Source organism: Alexandromys fortis, unplaced genomic scaffold (genome assembly GCF_014885135.2).
Source record: "Alexandromys fortis isolate MF-2015 unplaced genomic scaffold, M_Fortis_MF-2015_v1.1 scaffold_90, whole genome shotgun sequence".
Lineage (NCBI taxonomy): Eukaryota > Metazoa > Chordata > Mammalia > Rodentia > Cricetidae > Alexandromys > Alexandromys fortis.
The window spans coordinates 657090-675269 of NW_026067985.1; the positions used below are offsets into that span (position 1 = coordinate 657090).

At 52.3% G+C, this 18180-nt stretch overlaps 1 protein-coding gene across 2 annotated transcripts in view; it reads right to left on the reverse strand.

The window, feature by feature from the left end:
* The window catches only part of Rbm19 (RNA binding motif protein 19), an 80278-nt gene extending 65567 nt beyond the window's left edge, over positions 1-14711 (reverse strand). For both annotated transcript variants that reach the window (XM_050158996.1, XM_050158995.1), the window contains exons 1-13: positions 14554-14711; positions 11924-12106; positions 10970-11089; positions 10759-10797; positions 10443-10641; positions 9107-9342; positions 7651-7731; positions 7094-7172; positions 5096-5167; positions 4565-4765; positions 2530-2660; positions 805-923; positions 357-453 (exon numbers count right to left, since the gene is read on the reverse strand). In XM_050158996.1, coding sequence (XP_050014953.1) covers positions 357-453; positions 805-923; positions 2530-2660; positions 4565-4765; positions 5096-5167; positions 7094-7172; positions 7651-7731; positions 9107-9342; positions 10443-10641; positions 10759-10797; positions 10970-11089; positions 11924-12106; positions 14554-14589 — 1593 coding nt within the window. In that variant the 5' untranslated portion in view covers positions 14590-14711. The remainder of the gene's footprint in view (positions 1-356; positions 454-804; positions 924-2529; positions 2661-4564; positions 4766-5095; positions 5168-7093; positions 7173-7650; positions 7732-9106; positions 9343-10442; positions 10642-10758; positions 10798-10969; positions 11090-11923; positions 12107-14553) is intronic.
* Positions 14712-18180: the final 3469 nt, after the last annotated feature.

The following is an 18180-nucleotide window of genomic DNA, read 5'->3' on the forward strand; positions in this document are numbered from 1 at the left end:
GGAAGACAGGAAAATGGCTCGGGTTGTTTTATACTGGGCACATGTTCTAACAGGAGTACTTTAGATAGCCTGACTTTAAACACCATGAAAATGAACCCTGCTTGCTTCTCTGAAACATGATTACTAACTACCTCATCTGTGGTGGTGTGTTCGGTATCCAGGGACAGTGCTGACCCTGTGACAAGGGAGGGTGAGCTATGAGCAGTATCAACAGGCACCCTGGCTGACCGGGCCACAAGCTGCTCCCACTTCAGTGTTGGCCTAAGACAACTAACTCTGTGGCTGTCCAGGTCCAGACACCTGCCCCGCGGAAGAACTGATCCGATATAAATCACAGGCAGAGCCCCTTCACTCACGTGATCAAACACTTGGCTCTTAGTGGCGTTGTACTTCTGTGCAATGGCGTCGGCTACAGCATTTGGTCCCATAAACAGCGTGTTCCAGTTGTGAGAACTGAGGAGTAGGGGCAGAACAGAGGTCACATAGTGGTTCACTCCCTCCAACTCCAGGCCATGAGCCAAGCCCACGAGGTCTGAAGACCAGGAGACTGAGGGGGTCGCTAACATTCTCTCAAGCCAAGTCTCAGTCCTAGCTCTGGGCAGGGACTCTAAGCACCCCTCCTCCGATGCTACGCTGCAGGTCACAGGGAAACGCTGTTTCTGCTCTCCATGTCTCACAAATGGGAAAGCTGAGGCCCTGAGAAGTGATGAACTAGGACTCCAGTACCATGAAGAGTGAAAGACGGGGCCAAGGGCAGTGGAGCCTAGGACTGGGACTCAGGGGCCACTGAGGGCTGACTAGGACCTGGAGCTGTTGGCTTTGTCCATGGCTTCCTTCTTCTTCTTGTAAGAGGATCCCGGGGCATCTGCCTCCTGGCTGGCTTCTTTCTTGATAGTGGAAGGAAGGACGTGGAGCATCCTGCCCTGGAGGGAACAGAAGGAGGATGTAAACACAGGTTCTTCCCTTAAGGAAAATGGCTCCCAAAGGGAGTGTCACTGTTAGGAGGTGTGATTTTTGTTGGAGTAGGTGTGGCCTTATTGAAGGAAGTATGTCACTGTGGGGGTGGGCTTTGAGGTCTCCTATGCTCAAGCTTCCCTCAGTGTGACATTCAGTCTATTTCCTGCTGCCTGCATGTCAACATGTAGCAGCTCCGTCTCCAGCGCCATGTCTGCCTGCACACTGCCATGCTCCCCACCGTCATAATAATGGACTAAACCACTGAAACTATAAGCTGCCACCTCAATTAAATGTTTTCCTTATATGAGTTGCTATGGTCATGGTGTCTCTTCACAGCAACAGAAGCCCTAAAACATCTCATCTGGTCACAAGTACACTAGATCCATGTATGACTGGAGGGAGACAGCAGAGGGACCTTGTGGTTTGTGGCAGTTTGAATAAGAATGATCCTCATAGGCTCATAGATTTGAAAGTTTGGCCCCCAGTTTGTGAAACTATTTGGGAAGGATTAGGAGGTGTGGCCTTGTTGGAGGGGGACACTGAGGTTTCAAAAGCCCACACCATCTTCAGTTAGCTTTCTCTCTGCCTCATGCTTGTGGCTGGAGAGGTAACCACTCAGCTACTGCGCTGGCACCATGCCTGTCTGTAGTGACACTTCCACCATGACGGTCAGGCTCACGCCCTGAAACTGTCAGCCCCCAGTAAACTCTTTAGAATTTAAGACATCCATGTGTCAAAAGGCCGGTCACTGTAGTGAGGCCAGCTGACACCACCATGTACAGGAAACACGGTTCACGTTTAAAAAGATTTAATTTATGTACACGTGGTGTGTGCCTGAGCCTGACTGTATATATATGCACCATGTGTGTCGGGTTGGATCTTCTGAAGCTGGAGTTACAGGTGGTTGTGTGTAATCCAACATGGCTTTAGAGACTGAACTTTGATCCTCTGGAGGAAATGTTCATTTTTCTTCTTTGTTTCCCTCTGTCTTTTAAGACGGGGTCTCACTATATACCCCTGGCTGGCCTGGAAACTATATATAGATCAGGTTGGCCTTGAACTCACAGAGATCCACCTGCTTTTGCCTCCTGCGTTCTCCAGCTCTGGAAAGTGTTCACAGCCCCACAAACCTGCATCCCGTCCTTTCTGTCCCTACCCAGTGAGAGAACATGAGAAGTCCACAGGTGGATGCAGGTCTAGCCTGGTGACAGTGACATGCCATCTATAGATCAGGAACAAATAATCCCAACAGGCAGCCTGGGGCTCAGGCAGGTGTACCGTACGCACTACCTGTTACCATTGGGCACGCCCTGGCTACCTGCTTCCCACTTCACTGTCTGCCAAGAAGTATTTCAGGAGGCAAAGGGCACACTTTTCACTTAACAAATACTCTGTAAGTACCCAACGTGTGCCAGGCCCCTGCTGTTAGAAATTCCGCCCTCTAGAAACTCACTTGAGGTGACAGCATGGCAAGTCACTGTGAGCACTAAGGTCTAAAACAACAACACACACACACACACACACACCTGCTTCCTTGAGCCCAGCAATCTGACTAGTCCTGAGCAAACTTACCTGGAATACCTGCCCATCTACCTCAGCATAGGCCTTCACCGCGTGCTCAGGGAACATGAAGGTGACAAAGGCAAAACCTTTGGGCTTCTTGGTCAGGCTGTCGATGGGATAGTGGAGTTCTGACAGGGGACCTGGAGATGGGAGAAGTGCCAGTCAGCTGCGGGCCAGAGCGCTAGCATTGGGTACTGGCCAGGGAAAGGTCTGGACTGGTGAGATCAACAAATGGCTGTTCTGGACCAGCCCAGGCTGCTGGGTCCCACAGAGAGCATGGCAAAGGCCAGCTGGCTTAGCCGCTCGAGGTGTGGGCTATCTCCCCATCTGCTGCCTGCTCTATAGGCTGCCTTCCCTTGTCCCTGTCACTTAACACACACAGGCCTGTTTCCTCACCTACGAAATATCACAAATCCCTGGTTCACAGAACATGTATGGGGTGATCTGTACCAACACACGAGTGCAGCTAAGAGTGCCCCCTACAGGTGGCGGCGTGTAAGTGCCATGACATTCCCACACAAGACAAACAGAGCTTTCCACTCTGAACAGGGCATAATCGCGTCCTTACCATGAACCTCCATCTTCCCGAATGGACACCCACAGTCTAGACAAGCCCTCTCCTGTCCAGTCTGGCCATACCAGGCAGGAGAGCCTGGCAGGACAGCTGTGGGCACACTGGGAGGTTTCACCACCACCATGCCTACTCTCGGGACCCTGTCCTTGGATGAGCTACTTCAGGCATGCTGCAAGTGTTATGGTCTCAGCCCCATTTAGAGCCCTGCTGCCCTCTGTGCGATAATCCCAACCCCATAGGTAACCAGACAACTTACTGGCTGGTGAGTTTTCAGTGGGACAAACTACAACAGCAGCAACAGTAAGGATAGCATGCAAGGCCCCGGGCCCAGCCCTAGCACTGTTAGGAAGAAAGTTAGCTCTGGGAGGGACTGACCAACTGGTCCTCAGAACAGGACAAAAAGGACATAGTGCTGGTCTCTCCAGCCAAGCCAGTTCAGGGTCCTGAAAGTGGGGAGGGGAGCTGAAGAAGAGAAGATGGAAAAGGCGGGGGTGGTCAATTAGCTGAGACAGCTCAAACTGGCGTCAGGGTGCCCTTGCAAGGGGCGCGTGTGCAGAGAGGCTGTTAATCTTTCCCTAGTGAACTCTTCAGGTTTAGGGGTACTTTAACTCCCTGGCATAGTCTTGTATCTTTTTTTCCCCCCTTGAGATAGGGTCTCATTGTGTAGAACAGGCTGGCCTGGAGCTCAGAGATCCATCTGCCTCTGCCTCCTGAGTGCTGGGATTAGAGGCTGAAGGGCGTGTGCCTCTAGGCCCATCCACTTAACAGCCCGAGATCCAGGCTTTTAAGGTGTTCTTTACCTGGGAGTGACCACCCTGGGGGGCGGGGCACAGAGGAGAGAATAGCACAGGAGGAAGGACCTAGGACCTGCTAGGACCAGAACCACTGCTGCTGGGCTTGGCTCCTCCATTTGTTAAGGGGTATTCCTGCTTCCTGCTTATTTTAATTAAACTCCTGACTGCTTGATTCTCTTTTAAAAGCTAAAACTAGGGTAGAGACTGGAGGAGACCAAAGGATCCCTTTAATAACAGCATTATACACCCAACAAAAAGACCAGCCTCATGCTGGGCATCTTTAACCCCTGCACTCCAGAGGCAGAGGTAGGTAGGTAGATCTCTGAATTTGAGGCCAGTCTGGTCTACAGAGTGAGTTCGAGGCCAGTCAGGACTACACAGAGAAACCCTGTCTTAGAAGAAAAAAAGGCACTGCAGTACACTCTAGTAACGCCTGCACTCAGGAGGCTGAGGCAGGAGGATTGCTACAAATTCAAGGCCAGCCTGGGCTATATAGCAAGATTTTTGTTTCTAACACAAAAAAGACTTCTGACAGCCAGGTGCCTCGGTGTCTATTAAGGATGGGACGACAGCGACACCGGCCTGAGACACCATTCTCCCTGCTGCTCCACACAGCAGAGGAACCTCTAGACGACGGAAGAAAGCCCACCCAAGACCAAGTGCATGCAGCACCCACCATAGGCAGAGAACAGCTTCTCCAAGTCTTCCTCAGAGCTGGTGTAGGACAGGTTCCGCACGAAGAGCCTCCCAGAGTCGGCCAGGTCCTCCTCCTCCTCATGTTCCCCAAGCGTGCGGCCCTTCCAGGGTGTGGTGCTGCTCTTTGGGGGGCTGTGGGCCTTGGGGGCCTTCTCCCTGAAGACCTCAATATAGCGTCCACCTACATGAAGACAGGGGCCATGCCTGTATGTGCCTGAAGTTGGCTGAGCTTCCCGAGGGTGGCATTAGCTTCTGCTCTGCTGCTGTCCTCCCAAGTTAGCCAGTGTCACAGGCTCTTCCAGGGAGCTGGAGCTCAGGTCAGCACAGCCTGCCCCCTGCATGTCACTCCGGTGGACGATATTATGTGCCATTTCTCCCTTCCCTTTCCCGTGTTCACTCTGTGGCTGTGGACTCTCTGCTCCCTGTTGGGTCCCCAGAGCCCGCAGGTGTTTCAGCACCACATGTACAGTCAACACAGGCACGACCTCCCTGGCGTCCCACACACTCTCACCCATGTATTCCCGGTTGCACTTCAGAGCTTTCTTCACGTCTTCTTCACTGCTGAGGTCCACAAAGACACACCCTGAGAGAGGACAGTGACAAGGAGGGTCACAGGCAGAGCTGGAAAACCTGGCTGTATGGAGATGTGGGTCCCGGGAGTGAACGCCATGGTGGTGCAATGCTAGCTTCGGAGGGGTTCCATCGTTTACGTTGTGGGGCATGTGTTTAACGACGCAAAGATGTACTGCATCCTTTTATGTTTCGTTGGTTTAACTGCAAAGCTGTGCTACTTTTTCTGTCTAAAATACCCGATTGTTCTAATAAAGAGCTAAATGGCCAATAGCAAGGCAAGAGAAAGGATAGACGGGGCTGGGTGGAGAGAATAAACAGGAGGAGAAATCTAGGGAAGACAGCAGAGGGGAGTGAGGAAAGGAGAGGAGGAAGCGAGGGGCCATGGAGTAAGAAGGAAAGGGTGACATACAGAATAAAAAGTCCAGAAGCAAAGCACAGCTAGAGAAACAGGGTGATTCAGGTTAGAAAAGCTGGCTAGAAACAAGCCAAGCTACGGCCGGGCATTAGTAGAGAATTAGTAGAGAATAAGTCTCCCTGTATTTATTTAAGTGAGAGCTAGGTGTGGAAAAAACAAAGAAAACAAAAATCCTGACTACACTGCACAGCCTTCCTGCCCGCCAGCCCCACTCTGCTCCTGAATTCCCTAGAGCAGTGTGGGTGGAGGCAGTGCTGTGACTCAGTTCAGCTTGGTCAGGGCCACCTCCACGGCCACTGTCCCTGGAGCTCAGATCCAGGCCTGGAATCTTTGCTGACCCTGTGAGGCAGCAGAGCAGGGCCACCCTCTCTTAGAATAGTTAAGTCACATGCCCGATGTCACATGGGGATTGCCACAACCTGGCCCAAAGAACAAGGGTTTTCCACATGAAATCTGAGGAAGTCCTTTCTGTTCTCTGTTCTGTTCTCTGCAGAAACATCACCGACCCACCACGCATCTCCCAGAGACAGTGGCCCACGCCCTGCCAGACCAGCTAAGAGACCCCTCCATGCATGGCCGAGTCCCACTCCCCAGCTCTTTCCCAGCCCTGCTTGCTGCCCTGGAGGGACCGTGCTCGGGGCTGATCTTGACTGACAGCTTGGACACACTGCCTCCAGCTCCCTGCCCAGTCTATAAAGCAGGGCACCGTCCTCACCGCAGACCAACGCTGCCACAGTTCTCAAGGAGTGGGCAAGGCAGCCCTCGGTGTTAGCTCCTGGGCTCCTATGCTGCGAAGCTGGGATGGAGCCCCTTTAACCCCCACTGCCCTCTTCAGGATTAAACATGAGAACTGGTTTGGTACAAGATGTGATAAAGTCAAGAGGGGCGTTGGGGCAAGACATGGGACAGTGACTTAACTGTTCCTAATGCATGGGCGCTTTATCCCTCAGTGGGATAAAAGTGCCCAGGTGGCCTTTTCCTGCCAAAAACCCTCACAGCCTGCAGACTGTGGATTCCCACACCACAGGGCCTTGGTGTGGTTCTGAGAGATGCAGCTACATTCCTGCTGCTGCATCTCCCATAGCCTCCTGGCCCGGCCAGTAGGTAGGCCCCACAGGTGCCAGTCTACCCCAGCTCCAAGTCTGGTCAATCACCAGACTCTCTGCCTTAGGACTGCCCGATACAGTGCTCTGAGACCAGGAGACCCTGGGAAGACATGGCCCAAGGCCATGCCACATATACTCAGCTGTCAGACATGCCTATGGGCAGGTCAGCCAACCCTGAGCCCAGCATCTACCAACGGGGCATGTGAGCCTGCCAGGGTAGTGGAGCGGAGAGGGAGGGAGACAGAGGGAAAGGAATCAGTGTACAGGGCCACCAGACGCAGGGCTAGGAGACCCGTCTATGCAGATGAACTATGCCGAACTGAGGGCAATGGATGGCCAAAAAGAAATGGGTGTCCCCAGGGCAGCCTGTGGCCAGCAGTCTCGGGGCTGTGGGGCAGGGCAGCCTCTGCCTCACCTGTTTTGTTCCCGTGGACGTTTCTCATTATTCGAATGGCCGTTGGCTTCAGGGGCGCCAGGAACTCTGTAACGTTTTTCTGGGAGGAAAAGAAATGTGTTTTCCCTTCTGTCTTCACTTTTTACCAGTGAAATACTTCATTGAACCATTAACGATCAGCAACTGGACAGTGACAATTCTCTGACACTTTCTCTTAGGGTTCCAAGCACCTGACAACCTTATCAGGGACATAGCTTAGTGGCCGTGTGCTTGCCCCCAGTTCTCAAAACAAGAGAAGTAAACACCTGACCTCATCTTGTCTGTTAAGTTAGCAGTAACATCATGGATCTGATTTAGTTTTCTCTATCCTGGGGCTTGAACGGAGATCCAAGCACTCTGACCCGAGCTGTCTCTCCATCCCTGTGCTCCCTCGCTTTTAGACAGTGAGCCTGTCCACCCTGGCCCTCCCCTCCGGGATGTGACTCAGCAGCCTCCACACCCACTTCTAGCTCATGGTTTCACCTCACCCTGGCACCCCCCACCATCCTCTCTGCATCCTGTCTTCCGTGAACACACACCTCAGTGACATTGAAGGGGGCTCCCCGGAGCTTCACGGTGTAAGGGGTGGTGGGTTCCTTCCTGCCGACTGGTTTCTCTACCTGAGTGATGACAGAGGAAAAAGGGTTGTGGTGAGTACCTGAACCCACATGGCAGGCTGTGGCACACTGGCGCTAGAAGGGGCACCTGCAGCTGGGGAAGCTGGACGACTCCACGAGAATCCGTGACTGTTATGAGCTGAGCCCAAATGGATGGGGACAGGCAGCTGTGGAGCCTTCACTACACCCGAGATGAGGGCTGCAGGCAGAGCCTGGAGAGCCGTTGGCCCACAGACAGAGGCCTTGGCCCCAGGGAAATTGAGGCATACTCCAGAGGCTGAGCTTGTCCTGTGCCACATACTGCCCAGCATGTTCCAGTGCTAGGCTGGGCAGTACAACCCCACAGGGGTGCTGAGATCATGCCCAGAGTTCTGGAGTTCCAACAGCTCTAAAGAACTTCTGCTCTCGGTCTCTCTGAAGCTCAAAAGCCTGTCCTGGGCTGCTGTGTACCCCGGCTTCCTTCATCACATGAACCCCAAGGGCCTCCCTGGCTCCAGCTGAGGGATGCATGCATGGTGACTACACCACAGTCATCCTCTGGAAACTGAACGGCCCAATCCAGGCACTGTAGGGAAACATGCCATGAGGCAAGGTGGAGATCAGAAGCCTGAGGGGTGGATGCATCTCACCCAGGGGAACAGGCTCTGAGGGTCAGTGCTGGGATGTGAACTCCTAACTGCCACATGTCCTGGACAGGGCCTGTTGGTTTGAACTGGCAGCAATGAAGTGAAGAGCGGGGCAGGAGATGAGATGGTCCTGGGGAGGAGATGTGGTCCCACCCAAGTGTCCACGTGTCCTGTCTCTGCAGCACAGAGGACCTTCTAGTGGGAGATTAGGGGAGGGAGCATCCTCAAGGTCTCAGTCATCTTTGAAATCTCAGCTTCAGAGTCCCAGCCCCACTATCTGCCAGTCATGACCAAGGGTGAGCCACTGCCCCTCCGAGCCCTGCTTCCTCATCTGCGCAGAGGACTGTAAGGAGAACCAGTGACTTGCCGGGGACATTACCCAGCATGCAGTGAGCCCTCCCTGACCTCATCTGAGTGATAGGCTTCCGTACATCTATCCATCTTGTTGCTAAATACATGGCAAGACCTACCCAGCTCATGGATACCCAACACTCCAGCAACAGGGGATCTCCCCACTCCAGCTCATCGACACCCCCAACTCCAGCAACAGGCGGCCTCCCCTTTCCAGCTCATCAACACCCCCCAACTCCAGCAACAGGCGGCCTCCCCACTCCAGCTCAGGGACCTAGGCTGTAAAGACATCCTGTGGCTAAGTGGCCTTCCCTCCCAGGCAGGTCCCTAGGGAGGGGGCTGCAGTGACCCTGCGTGACCAGGCCCAGTCTCTCCCTCAGCCCTCACAGCAGAACACGCACCTTGTCAGCAGCGGCTGCCCCACTCGTACTCTTCTGCGGGACTGGGGAGGCAGGGGAGCCCTCCTCCTCTTCCTCCTTCTCCTCCTCGCTGCCCGCGTCACAGTTCACCGCCTCATCCTCGCTGTCCTCTTCATCCTCGGAGGACACCTCAGCCCGCTGCACCATCTTGGACTTCAGGTAGTCCATGTCGGACAGTTCCTTCTGCGTGGCTGCCTTTGTCTGCAGGCCTTGCTCCTCTGGGGACACAGAGGGTCAGCGGCCTTAGTGAGCAGAGACAAAATGCCCACCACGGCCATGGCCCTCACACAAATCCACTCTGATCAACACCTGGCACTGAATCAGACCACATGTGACTTTGCATGTCTTCCCATCCTGCCCACGACACTCCTCCCTGATAAGATTTAGTCATGTATGTGTCTGTGTGTGGATGTGAGACCATGAGTGCAGTGCCCACGGGTGCCAGCTGGGGGCAGCAGATACCCTTGGGCTGGAGTTTCAGGCCAATGTGAGCCACTGTGTGGACTGAGAACTGAACTCAGATATGGATGAGGAGTTAAGTGCTCTCAACTGCTGAGTCGATCACCCCCAGCTCCCCAAGATCCCCCCTTTACGTTAATATTTAAACAATATTAAAGTAATACACACAACACAGCTCATAGTAGAGACTACAATAATCTCCTGGTTCAGCAAACTCTACAAGAGTGCAGATTATAGTCCTTGTTAGACACTAAGCACATGTCTGTGATGCACACCTGCCACTTTGTCCCTTACTCAGGCTGAGCTGAGTTAGTCCCACATCCTCACCGATAAACCAGAAGAGCTCTTAGAGTGGACCATAGGACTTAGGGCCTATGCTCTGTGCTGATAGGCTACTTAGCAGTCACAGCAGGGCCCATGAGGACAAGACATCCTACCACTATCCCCTAGCACAGCAGGCACCCTTCTGGGAAGCTTTCCCACACGGGGTCACCACACCTGCTCAGCTGGGAACCACTTGTCTCTGTCCCTCTGCTCTTACTGCAAAGCCCACGCTACAGGTACGGGGATCCTTGGGGTCTTTTCTCACTGCTGTGTCCATAGTCTCCAAAGCTGTGCTGGCACACTGCTCATGCTCGGTGAATACTGGCTGAGTCAGGTGACCAGATCGGCCTGTGGGTAGGCTGCCCATCCCACAGGTGGCTGGAGGGAAGCACCTGACTGTCCCTTTCCTGCAGCCCTTGTCACCAGAAAGTGTCACACAAAGAGTCCTTTGTATGCCTGTGCCAAGTATATTGTCCTTGTGCCCATCCGGTCAGGGCAAGGCAAAGGCCCACATGTACCTGGGGTATACGCTCACCTTCAGGTTCCTCTCCAGTTGGCTCCTCCTCACTCTCCTGTCCTGAGTCTGAGTCAGAGTCGAAGTTCAGATAGTCACTCGCTGGCTTGGTCTTTGCTCTCGGGAGCTCGGTGTTCAGAGCATCATTTGCCCATGTGGCCACCTGGGCCCTCTTCTGGTGAATCGACAGGAACTCCTGGAACTCGGCATCTTCCTTCAGCTGCGGCAGTCAGCCGGGGGAGAGGCAGGAAAGAGAGAGGTGAGGCAGAGGCTCTCCAGCCCTCCACCGTCTCTCTCAGTGTTCACACCCACCCACCTCCAACCACAGAACACTCACCTTCTCCAGGTCACTGGGCACCTTTTTCTTTTTGTCATCCTGAAAGTGGAAGGCAGACAGGGTCATGGCAATGATGAAGGCAGGAAGACGAAGTGCACTGCCCTGGGCATGCCCACCTTCCAAAACCATCCGAAAGATACTTTCCACTCCCTCCCAGCGAGAGACCACCCTGCCAACACTGGGCACAGGGCGGGGCACACCACCTGCATACTTTTTTAGTATCTGAGGGAATGGAGTCCTGTGATGACTGCTTGGGCTGGCTGGGCTTCTGGGCATGTTTGCTCCAGGCTCGGGGTTTCGTTGGATCTCCAAAGGACTTGCAGAATTCCACCTGTATGGGGGAAAAGAGCTGGCTTCCACAGCTGCTGCGACACCCTGACACGTGTATGCCCCCTTCAGCTCTAGGGGGGGGTGGCTTTCCCAGAATGCAGTGGTCACTGACTTGCTGAGTGCATTAAAGCGATCCACCCACCCTAGACATCGTCCTCCAAAAAGTCATTCTGGCTACTGCCATTCAGAGAACTAGCTCTGTCTCCCACGCTCTCCAGTAGGTGACAGGAAATGATGCTGTCCCCTCTGCTCACACCAAAAGGTTAAGACAGAGACGGGGGGGCCCAGGAAGCAGGTGACGACAGAGCGGAGACAGAACTTGGGGCACATGGGGATTGGAAATCCACATTCACCCCCTAGGCTAACAAAGGATGTTGGGGGGTGGGGCAGCACCTGCCTGGCACAGGGCAACAGCAAATGGTGGCTGTCAGGGTGACGACAGAAGTGTAGAAGAACGCCAGGGACCGTGTATGAACCGATGTGGCGCTCAGCCCTGTCACCTCGGGTACACTTTCAGAGGCAGCTTTGGGGGGACATGCCCATGAGCCATCCCCAGACAGTCCAGGCTGTTACCAGTTAGCAAGCCACTTTATCCCAGTGACATGCCTTTAGAAGTGACTGATTCTATCAATTCTACCGTAATCACAAAGTGTTCAGGGTACAAAGGTCGAACAACAGAGTACAACGAAAGTCAAAAGCTTTAACTCATCAGACACTCTGGAGAGGGAACAGTTAGCAGATTCTCAGGAAATGATGCTTGGGCTCTTGAGAGCTTGGGTAGTCCTGAGGTAAGGCAAACTCTCCACGGCAGGCAGGATGAGACTCTCTGACTCACCGTGATCCGGGATGTGTCAATAAAACTCCGGTTGAAATGGCTCAGTGCTGCCTGCGCCTCCTCCTCCGACTTGAAGCCTATAAAGCCGAACTTGCGGAACTTGCCATCTTTGGTGAACTTAAGGCTGCAGTCAGTCAGTGTGCCAAAGGCGGAAAACAGCTGCCGGAACCGCTCCTCCTTCATCTAGGGGAGAAGGGGCATGATGAGGAGCCGGGATCCCCAGAGCAAAGAGACAGACAAGCTGGACACCTAGAGGACCTGGAGGTCACCCTGCAGGTGAAAAGATGGCAACATGGAGCCTGATGCCAGCTGAGTACCACAAGCAGGTTACCACTTCTTTAGTGAGGGAATGAGACCCCGGGGGCACCTCAAGTGCGCTTTCTTATTTATCCTGGGCCCTGTGAGGTCCACATCAGTTACAGCATCCATCTGTGGCTGAGGCTTTTCTAAATAAACAGACAAGGGAAGCTGTGTAAATGTTTACTAACCGTGGGAGGGAAGAATGGAACTCATTAAAGACAACCACACCCTGATCCCCAGCACCTGGGGCTGCACTGTGGTTCACTGCAAAGAAGAGTTTGTAGCCCTCATTGGGCTCTAACTAGAGATCCATCTGCCTCCCTTCCCAGTCCCAACAGAAATGCTCCACCACACCCTGGTATTTCAAAAGGGACATTTCAGATGTGCAGACGTGTTTAAACCCTGGTGATGAAGCCAGGGATGGTGATGTGCACTTTTAATTCTACGACTCTGGAGGCTTAGGAGGTAGATTTCTTAAATTTCACGCCAGCCTGGTCTACATGTCAAGTTCCAGGACAGCTAGGACTACTAACCAGACCCTTTCTCTAAAAAGAAAAGAATCCTGAGATGAAGTTGTGTATGGTGAGGCAGAGGCAGGAGGATGGCAAATTCAAGGTCAGCCTGGGCTACAAACTAAGGTTCTGTTTGTCTGTCTCTTTCTTTCATTTTGTTTTTCAAGACAGGGTTTCTCTGCATAGCCTTGGCTGGGCTGTCCTAGAAATCACTCTGTAGACCAGGCTGACCTTGAACTCCCATCCTCCGGCCTCCGCCTCCCAAATGCTGGGATTAAAGGCGTGCGCTACCACTGCCTAAGACTGTGGTTCAAAACCAAAATCCCAATGGGGTAGAGCATCCTGGATCTCTTTTCTGGTACTCCAATGCCATCAGTGAGGTCGAAGGCTCAGAGTGAGGAAGACTAGATGGTGGGAGAGAATCAGAAGACCAGGTGATCTGGACTTGGAGGATGGGGTGACAGAAGTGAACGAGAGTCACAGAGGACAATGGGCAGCACATGCTGAAGAACCCTAAGAAGATCCGCTGGCAGCCATGGTGTGTCATGTTGAAAGGTTAGACACCCGCCCCCCCCCAGCCAGCTGTGAGTGCCTGACAACACCTTGACATTAGGCTCCTTGAACTCTGAGATGATAAAAAAAAAAAAAAAAAAAATACCGATGGGCGGTGGTGGTGCACGCCTTTAATCTCAGCACTCTAGGGAGACAGAGGCAGGCGGATCTCTGTGAGTTTGAGGCCAGCCTGGTCTATAAGAGCTAGTTAACATGTTATTACTATAATGTGACTAAAATGTCCCACAGTGTAGACAACTGGATGCTTTATTCTCAACAGGCCAGACTTCTGGGTGTGGCTCAAGGGCAGTGGTTCTCAACGTGCCGGTTGCAACCCCCTTTGCGGGATGCGTATCAGATAACCTGCACATCAGATGTTTACATTACAATTTACAATAGTAGCAAGATGATAGTTATGAACGAGCAACAAAATAATTTTATGGTGGGGGGGGGCTTTTGCCAGAACATGAGGAACTGTATTAAAGGGCTGCAGCTTTAGGAAGGCTCAGAACCGCTGTTCTAGGGGCATGTGGCCCCACCAACAGCCCAAACAAATTCATTTATTTATTTGTTTGCTTATTTAATTTTGCCATATCTTGCTATGTAACCCAGGTTGGCCTCTCGCTTGCCATCCTACTGAAAGCTGACAATGGGTGTGTGCCACCACACTTGGCTTTGAAACCAGTCTGGAGCTGAGCTTGCTCTGTGATAGTGGAACAGTAAGTGCTCTGGTCGGCTTCCTGTTGTTGCCATCCACAGCAAGACCAAAAGCAACTTAGGGAGGACAACGGCTTATTTGGCTTACAGGTCCCAATCACACATCCAGGAAAGCCAAGGCAGAAACTGAAGCAGAGACCACGGAGAAACTCTGCAGACTTTACTTGCTCAGCTAGCATTTTTATGCTACCCAGAGGTGACACCACCCACAGCGGGCTAGGCCCTCCCACGTCAATCACCCACCAACGTCTCACAGACTTGTCCACCGGGCAAGTATACGGAAGCAATTCATCAACCGAAATTCCCTCTTTCTAAGTGACTCCGACTTGTGTAAAGTTGACCAAAATTAACCGCCACCACAAGGAAGAGTCCTCTGAGTGGCCACCTGGTCGCCTGTCACCACAAACGCGCGCTGGTTTCCTCCTTGACCCCGCACGGCACGCAGTTACCGAATGCCTGCTACCGGGTGCCAGTCCTGCCTCAGACTTAAGAACCCCTCCATCCTCCCGCCTCATTCACTTCCTGACCCCTCCCACGGCTCCTGCTCACCCCATTAGGGAGGTTCTTCACGATCAGTCGCGACATGGCTCCCAGGTCCTTCACGCTTCTGATTCACGCACCCCGCCACGCCGACTTCCCACAACTTTCACGCCACCTCACTGGGCGCCGCCATCTTTGGTGCGTCACGTGGCCCCCGCCAGATTCCGCCCGGAAGTGGGCGTGACCTCACAGAAGCGTCTCCAGGGAAGTCACGCCCTCAGGAGGGGAAGGAGGAGCGTTGAGAGCTTTCTGCGCAGGCGCAGTTTCTCCTCCGAGTCCTGGCGATGACAATGCTCGGTAAGGCCGGCAGGGGGCGCTGGTGCCGAAAGCCCGTAGGGTGACTGAGAAAGAGTAGGGATTTTTGCTTAAGACTTTTTTTTTTTTTTCCCGGCTGGTGGTGCTCACACTGCACTCGGGAGGCAGAGGTTGGTGGAGCTCGAAGCAAGTGTGGTCCACAGAGAGAATTCTCTGGCTGTTACACAGAAAAACCCTGTTTCAAAAGAAAAAACAAAACAAACCCTTTTTACAAATTCATTTGTTTATTGTGCATATATGTGTGTATATGTATACATATGTGTATATGTGTGTGTGTGTCTGTGTGTATGTGCACATATTCCAGGGTTCACATGTGACCGCCGGAGGACAGCTTAGCAGTGGGTCTTGGAGATCAAAGTCAGATGGTCAAGCTGGGCGGCAAAGCCCCTTAACGGGCTGAGCCATCTCAGCAGCCCCCTTGCTTGCTTTTTATATAGAGAAACTGCCAGGCACTGACTCAATGACTGAGCATGTTCTGTGAATATTGTTATAGGGTGAGCGTTGACGACAACAGCCCTGTTTTGCAGGCAGGTGTACTAGGACCTGTTGAATGGTGGTCTTGATTCAAGCCATGTAGGTGCTAAGTAGAGCCTCACAATGATTACCAACAGCCTGTAACCTTACAGGCATCCCACTGCTCTCTGGGGAACCTTTTTAACCCCTCATCTGCCAGCCTCAGGGCTGAGTTCTTGGCCAGACTTGCCTCTGTGGGCTTTGTGCCTGCTGCAGTTAGATGGGTTTTATCCTATTCAGTTCTTAACACGTCCCATTGCATTTCAAGGCCTTCTCTGGACCTGTTCTTAGGCAAGGGAGGTTTTAAATGGAGACTCCTGGTTCTCTGCAGAGAGGGCACCATCTACTATCATTACCCACAATGCCTCAGCTGAACCCTGCATCTTCCCATAAAGCCTTTGCAATTTTCTTCTAAAAGACATTCACCAGGTGGGTGACGGTGGTGAATTTAATCCCAGCACTCAGGAGGTAGAGGCAGGCAGCAGTCAGATCTCTGTGGGTTTGAGGCCACCCTGGTCTGCAGAGCGAGTTCCAGGACAGCTAGGGCTGTTACACAGGGAAACCCTGTCTTGGGGAAGAAAAGACATTTCACCCCATCTCCCCATGTCCTTTGTTCCTGTTGGCAGCTTTACTAAGATACAGTTCACACGTCACACAATCTACTCAAAGTGTAGGATTCCAATTGGCAACATAGGAGCTTGCTGCCAAAACTGACAACCTGAATTTTTACCCCTTTTACACCCTGGTACCTCATACTGGAAGGAAAAAGCCAACGCCAGCGAGTTGGTCTCAGACCTCCACGTACATGTGATAGCACACACCCCACCAAACACAAAATTAAAGTGTCCGGCTTGATGGTCTTTAGTATATGGACAATCTTTCACGCGTCACAACCTTAGAACATTTTTATTGAAAACTGCTTTTCATGCAATCTATTTTGATCATGGTTCCCCACGACTCCTCCCAGATCCTTCCCAACTCCCCACCAGCTAAACTCCCAGCCCTTTCTCTCTCTTTCTCTGTAGAAAGCAAACAGACAAACAGAACAAACAAAAACTCCAAACAAATTAGAATTTTTAAAAAATAATCAAAGAAAAAAAAACACAAGAAGCAAACACACACATAAACACCATATAAACACCAAATCTGAAACCATTATACACAAGCAAAGTACCAGGACATTCTCAGTTTTTCTTCCAGAAGCCCAGCACCTGCCATCATTCCTCCCCGCTCAGAACCTAGAAGTCCGCAGAGTCTCTATGGCCGCATTCCCCTCCTGGGGCGTTTCCCTTGGCACCTCGTTTCCCAGCTTCATCGGCATCCCTAGGTGAATTGTTCCTCGTTCCATTTCTTTCCCCTGACTAGTGTTACATGTCTGACCCTGCTCTGTTGTGTATTCACCCGTCAGCCTCAGACACCCGGATGGGTCCGGTCTGTGTGAATTATGTTGCTGAGATCATCTGTGTGCACGTCTTTATGTGGACACGTGTTTTTGTTTCTCACGAGCACGGTTCTGGGGTAGGATTCCTCGGACACATGTAATTCTGTAGGAACTTGTGAACAAATAGTTTTTCAAACTGTGTCATATTCTAAGGTAGCGTGTAAAAATTCTCATTTCCTGTTCTACCATTTTTATTTTTTTTTTATTACACCTGTCCTGCTGGCTGTTCTTGCTTTGATTTGGATCTCCCTGTTGGCTGGTGAAGGTGGCTATCTTTGTCTCTGAACCCCCCCCCCCCATTCCTGCTCTCCAAGACCAGCTCCAGCACAATGCCTGGACCAGCAACATCTTCCTTGCTGAGTGCCAGGTGCAAGGGAGCTTGTGTGTCCAGAGGAACTTAAAGCTGCAGAAGTCACTGCTGGAGCTGGGGAGAAGGCTTAGTCAGTAAAGTGCTTGCCTTGCAAGGATGAGGACCCAGGTTAGATCCAGGACCCATGTCCAGATGCCAGCTGTGGTAGTTCCTGATAGAACTCAGTGCTGGGGAGCAGAAGGCAGAGGTAGGTGGATCCTGGGGGTTCCAGGGCCAGCCAATCTAGACTAATTAGTGAGTTCCAGGACAGAAAAGACCCTGCAAAGGCGGTGGACCATATTCCTGAGGATGACACTGGGGTTGTCTTCTGTCTGTCTGTCTGTGTGTGTGTGTCTCTCTCTCCACACACACACACACACATGTGCATAGCTCGCACATGTACCACACACAAGTATACATGCACATGTACTGCACACACACACAAACACGTGCATGCATACATAAGTGCACACACATACATAAGTGCACACACACACATACACATTCGGGAATCTTTTAAAGCATTGCTTCCAGGGAACCTATTCAGCTGATTCCCAAGCTATAGCCAGGCAGCCTGCTCATTCCATGTTTTGCTACTAAAGGGGCCTCATCAAACCCACCTTCGCAAAGCTCCCCACCAGGAGCCAGGTGAGCCACCAACAGCTGTTTATGGAATGCTGATCACAGGCAGAGCTTGGCATAGTTCGAGCATCTGGAAGGTCTGTGAGCAGAGCCAGGTGGCTATGTCTCGTCTCTGAGGGAGTGAAGTTAGCAGCAGGCAGATATGGGGTGGCTGTCACCTAAGACAAGCATGGTAGCTCCAGAAACCAGACCAGGTGTGCAGAGAGCTTTGAGAGCGGGTGTGGCCCTGAGGACATCTTAATCTCAGGCTTCTCACTAGAGAGCCGAGAGAGGCCCCCTTCTGGCCGCCATGGGCACTGCACTCATATGTGCGAAACTACAGGCAGACACACATATGTACAGGTCATCTAAAATAAAAGTAGAATGTTTTAGGAAG